The sequence below is a fragment of the Mirounga angustirostris genome, unplaced genomic scaffold (assembly GCF_029215605.1).
Source record: "Mirounga angustirostris isolate CCGP_5_RB_7025 unplaced genomic scaffold, mMirAng1.0.hap1 SCAF_4, whole genome shotgun sequence".
Classification (NCBI taxonomy): domain Eukaryota; kingdom Metazoa; phylum Chordata; class Mammalia; order Carnivora; family Phocidae; genus Mirounga; species Mirounga angustirostris.
Genome location: NW_026991712.1, coordinates 170,944,243 through 170,954,480, shown reverse-complemented (window position 1 = coordinate 170,954,480; position 10,238 = coordinate 170,944,243). Strand labels below are relative to the sequence as shown.

The 10,238-nt window shown below is 47.3% G+C and overlaps 1 protein-coding gene across 2 annotated transcripts in view; it reads right to left on the bottom strand.

Moving 5' to 3' along the window:
• Nucleotides 1–909: 909 nt before the first annotated feature.
• Nucleotides 910–10,238, bottom strand: part of PAFAH2 (platelet activating factor acetylhydrolase 2) — a 30,768-nt gene continuing 21,439 nt past the window's right edge. For both annotated transcript variants that reach the window (XM_045898392.2, XM_054513059.2), the window contains exons 10-11: nt 8,851–9,005; nt 910–2,473 (exon numbers count right to left, since the gene is read on the bottom strand). In XM_045898392.2, coding sequence (XP_045754348.1) covers nt 2,379–2,473; nt 8,851–9,005 — 250 coding nt within the window. In that variant the 3' untranslated portion in view covers nt 910–2,378. The remainder of the gene's footprint in view (nt 2,474–8,850; nt 9,006–10,238) is intronic.

Genomic DNA, 10,238 nt, shown 5'->3' with positions numbered 1-10,238 from the left:
GACATGGGCAAGAAACACACTTGTTACTTTTGGGGGCTGCCTGTTAACTACCACATAATCTAGTTTATCTTAATAGAGACATCCTAAAAAAGTTAGACGTCAGCTCACATTAAGAAAATGGGTGCATTATCTTTTTGGTAGATTGCCATTCAAAATAGTCAATATTATATTATATTTTGTGGCTTATAGGATAATTTTCAATTATGTAAAGATTTACCTACTCCAGTGTTGCCAGATAAATGAGTCATTACCAGATCATGAACTGAAAGGAGGAGATGGATCCAGTTTCGGAGTACCTTCTTTACAAAACATAGCTGCACAGACACTGGACATATTTGCTGGGTCTCATGAGCTAATGCTGCCAGGACTGGCCCCCAGCATCTGCAGAACCAGCCCCAGGCACAGGAAGTGGCATCTACTGGTTCTGCAAGTGCAGAGGGGCTCTGGTCCCCATATGGGGGTTTGAAGGCTCTATTAAATACCGTATGCACACTCATAGAAGGAAGTCCATAATGTGCCGCTGAGTAAAATGGCAAGCCCAAAACTTCAAAATATACAGTCTTTTAAATCATATATGGAATATTTACAAAACTGACCTTACATTGGGCCAAAAAGCAAGTTTCAACAAATCTTGAAGGATGAAGACCATAGGGGTTATTTTCTTTGACCGCAAAGCAATAAAGCCAGAAAACAAAAGCTATAAGATAAAATCTCACATAATGAGAAAGTAGGAATCATACTTTTAAATAATCATTGGGTCACACATCCTTATGCTTAATCCTCTTAACGATTCATGATGCAGATCCCCGTTTTAGAAATTCGGGAACTGAGAATGGAAAAAGAACACAATTTGCTCAAATTTACGCAGTTAGTAGTGGTAGAGTTGGGACTCAAAACCAGGATACAGAATTCTAGAGCCCAGTGCTTTAATGAATGACATTCTCCTTACACTCCGTCTCACCGGAATTCTTCAGATCCTCCCAAGGTCCACAGTCTCAGTGGATCTGATATTTCATGTCTTAGAAAGAATAGCTGTTGAGATGGGAGACATGGTCCCAGCCTGCTTTGGTGGCACTGACCTTGGATCTACTGTGTAGAGATGCATTTCCCTTTTGCTCCTGCCTTGTCTTGGGGTCCCCTACCTGGGCTGAGGTATGAAGTCTAGAGGAGTGGAGAGGAGAGTTTCAGGTTGATGTTCCCAGACAGCTTTGAGTTAGATTTCCAAGAAGATTTCCTTTCCTTTTAAAGTTTTTTTTTCCACATGGGCATAAGTGGTAAGCGAACAAAGAAAGACAGAAGGAAAAGTTACTTCCAGATGGCTCGCCATCTTGCTCTAATGCAGATTAAATAAAGAAAATATTCCAACATATCATTAGGCAAACATGAGTATTAATATCATTCATATTATAAATGGAACAGAATGGAAATTCAGTCTATATCTTGATATACATTTGAGGCTAGGGCCTCAGAGCCAGAAAACAATTACAGCACCCTGATTCTGAGCAAGTTGGAGACTCATGATATCTGAGGTTAAGAGGCAAGACCAAAGTGTTCCTAGACATCTCCAGGGGTGGCCACCTGAATTCTAACCAACCAAACTGCCTCTCTCCTGTCGCAAGGGCCTGTTCAAATGGCCATTTAATGGTGTTAATCTACCTTCTCTATCTCTACCAACTTGTGTTGATTCTCGTCAAGGTACATTTTTGGCAAACCTCCATGACATCCAGAGCTTCTGTGATACCACTCTGGACCTCAGCTTCTCCACCTATGCTGTGAGGATAATGCTTCTGCCCTCCTCCATGGGCTCACAGGTCTGAGTCCTAACCATGTTTCATGCAATAAGAAAATAAACGGAAAATCTGATGGTGGTCCATATCCTAGAAAGTTACCTAAAGTGCTCAGAACTTACCAAGTGGCCCTGGGGAGGGAGAAGGCTGAGAGGTATGAAGAGATAGGGCTAAGCTGGGCTAGAGGTCCTGAAGGTGGGAATTTTACTCCATCCTTTGGCTTCATTTCTTCCATGACAGAAGCCACAATGGCCCAAGGGGAGGGAGTAGGCTGCTGGGTTAATACTGTACAGCTTGGAGCTTGAAGCAACCCCCTGCCCCCGAACTCTACCCCACTGCTTGTTCCCCACACCATCATTCGGTTCCCAGAAAGTCAGTTTGCCAATGAGTAAGTGATCCAAGTCCCAGTGTGAAATTAAGATCAACAAGTCCAAGATCAAAGTACCCAGTTATCCAATCAGCAGCGTGATTATATCCTCAATCTGAAGAAGGATCACGCCAACCACTTCTTGACAGGAGGCTACGGGTGTCCCTGGGCAGGCCCCAAATGGGAACTCAGCTCAGTGACCTTTCACAAATGACCGATTGTGCCTACAGGCTGGACAGATGGTGTGGGGCCCCTGGGGTGAGCGATGGTCCGATGCCTTCAATGAGGCTGTCCCACTGGTCATAGTCCTCTTTCAGTTCTGAGTGGGGAAAAAACAGGAAGGTTAGGGAAATCTTTGTAAGGTAAGATCAAAGAATAGCTACTGTGGATTCAGTGGGTCATCCTGGAGAGGAGCATCAGGGATACTAAAAGGACTGGTTAGGTGGTGGTGATGGTGACAGCAGAATGGTAACTACTGTTCACTGAGTGCTTTTATAAATGGGCTTCATACATGACTTGCTTACCCCATAACAACTCAACAAGGGTAATAGCAACAGAAGGCAGCATTTACTGAAGAGTAGTTCATCCTAGAGACTGTGCCAAACATACACTGTTTCATTTAATTCTCACAATATCCCTATGTGTTAAGTCCTATATTAGCCCTATTTTACAGCTGAGGAAACTGAGGCTCAGAAAAGCTACCCAATTCACCAAAGGTCATTCCAGTGGAGAAGTGGTAGAGACAGAATTCAAACCTGGGTCAGAAAGAGTGAGAATATGGAAAGCCTCCATCTAAGCTCAGGGAAGCTGCTGAGCAGGAAGGAAGAGATCTTTTGCATGTCAGCCGGTGGAAGCACATTCAGGGCCACCTCAGTGAAGGGCGGGAGAGAACAGGATGGCAACATCATGAGGCAGCCTAACACTGGATAGGATTCAAGAGAGGGCCCTGGGGTCATAGGCAGATGGGTCTAACACAGCAAGAACAGTCAAAAAGGGTCCAAGTCCTCAGGCTGAGGGAGCAGGGCACAGCTGAACAGGCAAATGGTACTTTTGTTCAAAACAAACAAAAGCTGGGACAGAAAGCAGGGGCCACTCTCCATCTTTGGATCCCCAGTGCCCCGCCAAGAACCTGGCATGGAAGAGGTCCTCATCAAGTAAGTGTTAACATATTCATTAATTCAAAAACTATTGAGCACACCCATGATGAGCCAGTATGTTCTTGGTGCTAAAAATACATCCACAACACAAATAGAAACCCTTATCCTCATAGAGCTCATAATCTAATAGGCAGAGATAACAATAAACACAATAAATTATATAGGATGGGAAAAGGTGATAAGTACTATGGGAAAAAACAGAGGGCCGCATCATATGGGACCAGCGGGACACTGGATGTTGGCTTTGACTCTCAGAGAAATGGGGAGCCACTGGAGGATTCGGAACAGGGGCGTGAGAGATCGGACTTAGTTTCTGTCGGGATCACTCTGGCTGCTCGATTAAGAAAAGACCGTGTGGGGAAGCAAGGGCAGGGAGAGATGACTTGGACAGGGTGGCAGTCATGGGGGTGAGGACAAGGGACGAGATTCCATATGTAGCCGGAAGGTAGAGCCAAGAGGATTTCTTTCTTTTTTTTTTTTTTTTAAAGATTTTATTCATTTATTTGACAGAGAGAGAGATAGTGAGAGCAGGAACACAAGCAGGGGAAGTGGGAGAGGGAGAAGCAGACTTCCTGCCAAGCAGGGAGCCCGATGTGGGACTCGATCCCAGGACCCTGGGATCATGACCTGAGCCGAAGGCAGACGCTTAACAACTGAGCCACCCAGGCGCCCACCAAGAGGATTTCTAAGGGATTGGAAAGGCGAGCAGAGACAAGAAGATGTCAGCTTGAGTAAATCGAAATCGGGTTTTGTTGGAGATGTCTACTGGACAGAGAAACATTGAGTGGCAGGTTATACAAATGTGATGTTCACGGGAGAGATCGAACTGGAGACATGGGGCGTTGTCAGCCATGAGAGTGGATGGATGACATCAGGGGATGCGGAGAGAGAAGAGGTCCAAGCCCTGAGCCCCGGAAGCAGTAAAGCAGACCGAGGAGGAGCAGACATCCAGACAGGAGAAAACCCACAGCGGGGGTGTCCTGGAAGCGAACACAGGGTTTCATGGAGGAGGGCGTCACCAACTCTGTCAGAAGCTGCTGAGCACCCCAGCAGACGAGGAATGAGAACTCACCACCAGATTGAGGGCTGTGAGGGTCACCGGTCACACTGACAAAAGCAGTTCTCCCAGGGAACTGGGATGCAAACACCTGACTGGAGTGGGTTTAAGAGAGAATGCTAAGAGAAGAACCAGAGAGAGTAAAGACGGACATTCTTTTGGGGAGTTTTGCTGTTGGGAGGAACAGGGAAACGGGGTGGTAACCTGGAGGGGAAAGTGGGGTCGAGAGGTACTTTTTAAGAGAAATTTCAGGGTGAGGGGTGCCTGGGCGCCTCAGTCAGTTAAGCGTCTGCCTTCAGCTCAGGTCATGATCCCGGGGTCCTGGGATTGAGCCCTGCATCGGGCTCCCTGCTCAGTGGGGGGCCTGCTTCTCTCTCCCTCTGCCCCAGCCCCTGCTTGTGCTGCCTCTCTCGCTCTGGCTCACTCTCTCTCTCAAATAAACAAAATCTTAAAAAAAAAAAAAAAGAGAAATTTCAGGGTGAAACGAACCAAGTCGAGAGGGGCAAACTGATGATCGAAAATAAGAGGAAAAACCTGCTGGCACAATCACTTTGAGCCCACGGAAGAGAAGAGAAGCTGTGTGCGGGTGGAGGGCTTGGCCTTAGACAGACGACTGACTGGGAGCTGGTAACCAGATGCGGAGCTGAGTGTCTGCACAAAGGTGGGTAGATAAGGCGCTGGGATTTCAAGGAAGTACTGACTACACTTCCATTTTCTCAATGAGGTGGGAGGCGAAGTTAATCAGCGGAGATACAGGGGACGGGAGGGTATCAGAGGTCTGCAGAGAAAGGAGAAGGGAGAGCGGAAGAGGGAGACAGAAAGCTGCCTATAGCTCACAGGACAGAAGCACCAAGAGAAAGAATATCCCGGGGTCAGTGGCAGATGTGCTCCCAGAGGTATTTTTAGGAGCGGGGAGAGGTACAGCTCACTGCAACCCATTTTGGTTTCCCGTGTGACATGTGGCCACCAAAATGCTTTTCTCCCTTTACAAAGCTAATTGCCCCAAGTGGAGAGTCTTTGCCTTTTCAGACTCTGTCTCATCTCTTCTTGCCTGGTTACACCACAGCCTTCGAGCGGGGCCCTCAGCCTCTCAGACAGGCCCATCGCCTGTCCTCCATGATGTAGCCAGACCGCGCACACACATCTAATCATGACATTCCCTTGCCAGTGGACTAAAATCCACACTCATTTCAGCAACTACGCGTCTTCTACATCTGGCTTCTGCCCACTTCTCTGCCGTATGTTCTACCAGTTCACTATCCTGAGCGCCAGATGCACTAAACACAGTTTCCCCAAACTGACCACACAAGCCTTGGTGCCTTCTGTTTAGAAGACCCCTGCCCCTTCCCTGGTGAACCAGACTCATCTGTTAAAGACAAGCATCACTTTGTCCAGGGAGCCTCCTCTCCTGACTGTCCCGTCCCTTCTGCCAGCTAGGTGCCTGCTTTCTGTGTCTCCTCAAGACTGAGTCCATACCTTGGTCATTAAGAGTCGCTGGCAGGACAGTGTATCAGCTAAGTATGGGGGCTTTGGAATCAGACAATTTAGGCTGCATTCTAGCCTTGCCACTTAGTAACCAGATAACCTCGGACAAATTACTCAAATTTCCTAAGCTTCATGTCTTCATCTATAAAATGGAATTAATAATAAAAGTACCTACTGGAGAGGGTCGTCTTCAGGATTACATATGATGGTGAATCTAAAGTACTTAGTGGAAGGCCTGGCATAAAGCAAGTTCTCGATAACCTCCCTATAGTCTTAGACTCTCCTTCGCATCTCCTCTTCTGCTGGTCTCCAGTAATGAGCATTTTAGCTCAACAGACATTGCTCCTAACTGCAGCCCAATCATGCCATGGGGGGCTCCCCTGTCATCTTTGGCTCTTTACCTAATGACATGATGCTAACAGTTACCAGGGAAAGTGGGCCGAGGACCATGTAGTCAGTCCCCACTGAAGTCTAGAGTCACGGATCCATTCCTCTCCTACGAAGTGATAGGGTGATGCCCTAAAGTCTCTATTAACCCTGCAGTCTCTATACCCAGGCTGGCATAATGGCTCACAGGAGCAAGTTGAAATGAACAGGCATGTAGATATGCAAATTTAGGTTAAAAAAGTCAATACATTCATAACAGAACAAATATGTTTTTTTTGTTTTTTTGTTTTTTGGGTTTTTTTTAAAGATTTTATTTATTTATTTGAGACAGAGAGAATGAGAGACAGAGAGCATGAGAGGGAGGAGGGTCAGAGGGAGAAGCAGACTCCCTGCCGAGCAGGGAGCCCGATGTGGGACTCGATCCCGGGACTCCAGGATCATGACCTGAGCCGAAGGCAGTCACCCAACCAACTGAGCCCACCCAGGCGCCCAGAACAAATATGTTTTAAAAGCAAACTAAGGAGGGTGCCTGGGTGGCTCAGTCATTAAGCGTCTGCCTCCGGCTCAGGTCATGATCCTAGGGTCCTGGGATCAAGCCCTGCATCAGGCTCCCTGCTCATCGGGAAGCCTGCTTCTCCCTCTCCCACTCCCCCTGCTTGTGTTCCCTCTCTCACTGTGTCTCTCTCTGTCAAATAAAAATAAAATCTTTAAAAAAAAAAATTAAATAAATAAATAAATAAATAAATAAATAAATAAATAAAAGCAAACTGAGGGGTGCCTGGGTGGCTCAATCAGTTAAGCATCTGCCTTCGGCTCAGGTCATGATCCCAGGGTCCTGGGATCAAGCCCTGCATTGGGCTCCCTGCTCAGTGGGGAGCCTTCTTCCTCTCCCTCTGCCTGCCGCTCTGCCTATCTGTGCTCTCTCTCTCTGTCTGTCAAATAAATAAATAAATAAAATCTTTAAAAAAAAAAAAAAGGCAAACTGAACTCCACACCAAATTTGTCTGGCAACTGTTGGAACTGTTAATGCACTCAGGCCATGCAACTAGATGTCTAGCGTCCAGAGCACAGAGGTGACCGTCCTGCTGTATGTACCACATCCAGCATGTCACGTTCAAGTCAGGGCACCACACATTAAAAGACCACCCCGACAAACAAGTGCGTCCAAAGGGGATAATGAATTGCAACGTGGGGAGCCGCACGGGGAACAGATGCAGGTACCATGGGCATCTAGCTTACCGAACAGAAAATGCAGAGAAGACACCACTGGGGACTTCGAGTATCTAAAGAGCTGCCATGTGCAAGGGGTCTGAGGCTTCTCTGGGCAGCCCTTGTGAGGATGACCAGGGCAAGTGGAGAGGAGTCAGAAAGGATCAGATCTTGCTCTTAGGCTAGAGTGAGGTGGCCTTGGAAACTCGGGCTGGCCTGGCTCCCTTCTGAAGGGCACTGCACTATGCACAACACCACTGAGGGATCAGTCTGGTGCACACAGTGGTAGCCGCCTCCATTCTGGCTGGTTCAGAAAGGGGCATCTGGTCAGGATAGCTCCGAGCCTGGGGAGGGGGCATTGGCCTACAGTGTGCTGCTAAGAAAAGATGAGCTGGGAGAATCAAGTTGTCTCTCTCGAATCTGATCGAAGAAATCCAAGAAAACATGGCAGTGAGCACTGGGAGCCACAGAGGAAAGGATGCCACAAGGCAGGAAGACCAAGCCATGAGTGGTTCGAGCCAACCGAAGCTACGAGGAACCAGTAACTATGAACAAGTAGATGCTATCAGCAAGAGAAAAACTAGAGTAGAAAGGGAGAAAAATACAGACCAGAGGCAACAGAAACAGCTGTCATGAGAGGAAGAGACAGAGAGACTGAGCCCATGAGAGAGACCAGAGAGAGAGAGAGGTCAGTCTGTAAGTTTCCTTGGTTCCCGTAACTTTTCACTTCCCACGTGGCTGGGTGCACTTTCATAAACAAACTCTCCTTTTTTCTCAAGGTAGATGATGGAATCTCTAGTCCTTGTAACCAAAATGAGCCTAACTAGAATATCCATCATAAAACGGAGAGGCGGAGAGGGCTGACCCTCGTAGCCGCGCCCTCTCCGTGCTGCTTGACCGTGTGGTGGGAAGAAGGAAGAGAAGATCTCCTCTGGGTGGGAGGCTGGGCCAAAGACCTCTACAGGTCTTGCCATTTAGCTGGTCTGTGATGTAGGACACTGGTCGTAAGCCTTCCATGCTTTGTTTTGTTTAAAGCACTTCTACAAACTTAGCCCATTTATCATCATAACCTCCTCTGCAGTACAGATGAGGTGAGTGAGAATGAGTTAGGACACAGGTCACGGAGGAAAGAGAGAGGTGAAAGTGCCATTTACAGTGAGGAAACCAAGGCTCAGAAGTTAAATGACTAGGCCAAGGTCATCTGGGTAGTAAGAAACAGAGTCAGGGTCTCCAAACTTAACAGCTAAGTGTTCTTTCTATAACTCTGTGCAACTCTCTCCTTCACTCAGGTTTTCCTTTTGCCATATATATTCCTGACCTGGGACATGTCAGGATAGGCCACTGGGTAGGGAAATCTAAGAGACCCCCACGGCTGCCCACAAAGCCCAGTTCTCTCCTTACCTAGGTGCTTCTGCAGGAAGGCCAACATGGCCCTCACCATAATCTCCTGACCTTCATACGGGTCCAAGCTCCCACGGGTTTGAGTGGAGAAGATTTTACCAATCCAGTTACCAGCCACAAAAGCAAAGTCAGTTTGACTCCGATGAACAGAACCACTAGAGGAAAAGAGAAACAAATAACTGGTACGGGTCTGGAGGCGAGGGCACACAAATATTTGCTAAGCACCTACCATGTGCAAGGGGCTTTATGTGCATTATCTCTGAGTTTTCATCACAATCTCGGAAGGGAAGCATTTTCCTTTCGACGGAATCAGAGGAAATGATCTGCCCAAGGTCACACAACCAGGAAGGGACAGAGTTAGGACTTGAACACAGGTGTGCCTGGCTTCAAAGCTGCCCTAACCCCGAAGCCACAACGTCTGACAGTGCCGGGGAAGGGTGAGTTAGGTGGAGTGGGCGGGCGCAGGGCAAGGAGGCGAGGCCTGCCATCCCTGCCATTTTGCTGTGAATATAAACTATTGCACTGTGGCTTTTCCCTGGTGACTTCTGAACAGTCACAAAACATATCAGCTCCTTCTTCATCAGAACCGTGCCACAAAGTGAACAGGAAAAGGAATCACCTGCCTTTATTGAAGTAATCAGAAAAGTAAGGGCAAACGCCTATAAAAGAGGGTTTCCGGATTAGAATTTAAGTTCCTAGCTATCAAATACATTTAATTCAAAAGTGAAATTCTCACTAGGTTCATTTTGGGCTATGACTCACAGCTAAATATTTACTAGTCAATTCAATGAGGGAAGGAAATCGAAACGCTCAACTTTGGTTGACATCATGCGGAATACCTGACTTTAAAAAAATGTGTTGTTTAAGGCACATGAAAAAGTGTAAAGAATAATATAATGGATACGTGAGTATCCAGCAGTCGGTTTAAGAAGTAATACAATTTAAGAGTTAAATTGCCTTTGGGTTCCCCTTCCCAACTGCTCTCACCTCCCTTCCCTCCAGAGGTCACCATTATCCTCAAACTGACTGGCGTGGGGAAACTGTCAAGCAGTCCCCTGCTGCCATAAGACCAAAAGGAAAGGGGAGGGCTGGCCCTAAGGAAGATAGCCTACTCAAGAGGAGCAAGGAAGAAGTACTGTTTACCAAGGGGACTCGCAGCATTCCGGCGCTTTGGATTCAGCATTTCAACTACCCGAGTGATTCCAGGAGCCTGTGACATGTAGTTACTTGTTTTGCGGAAATACAACCTGGGATCCTCGAGGCATGTGCAGTCAGGCTCTGCTAGGCTCCGAGGGCAGGGCAGAAGCAAGTCGAAGATGTGTCAGTGGGCCCTCAGCCCTGCACCTGAACTCTGTGCCACTTTCGATCTACGGTACGGATCTGAAGGT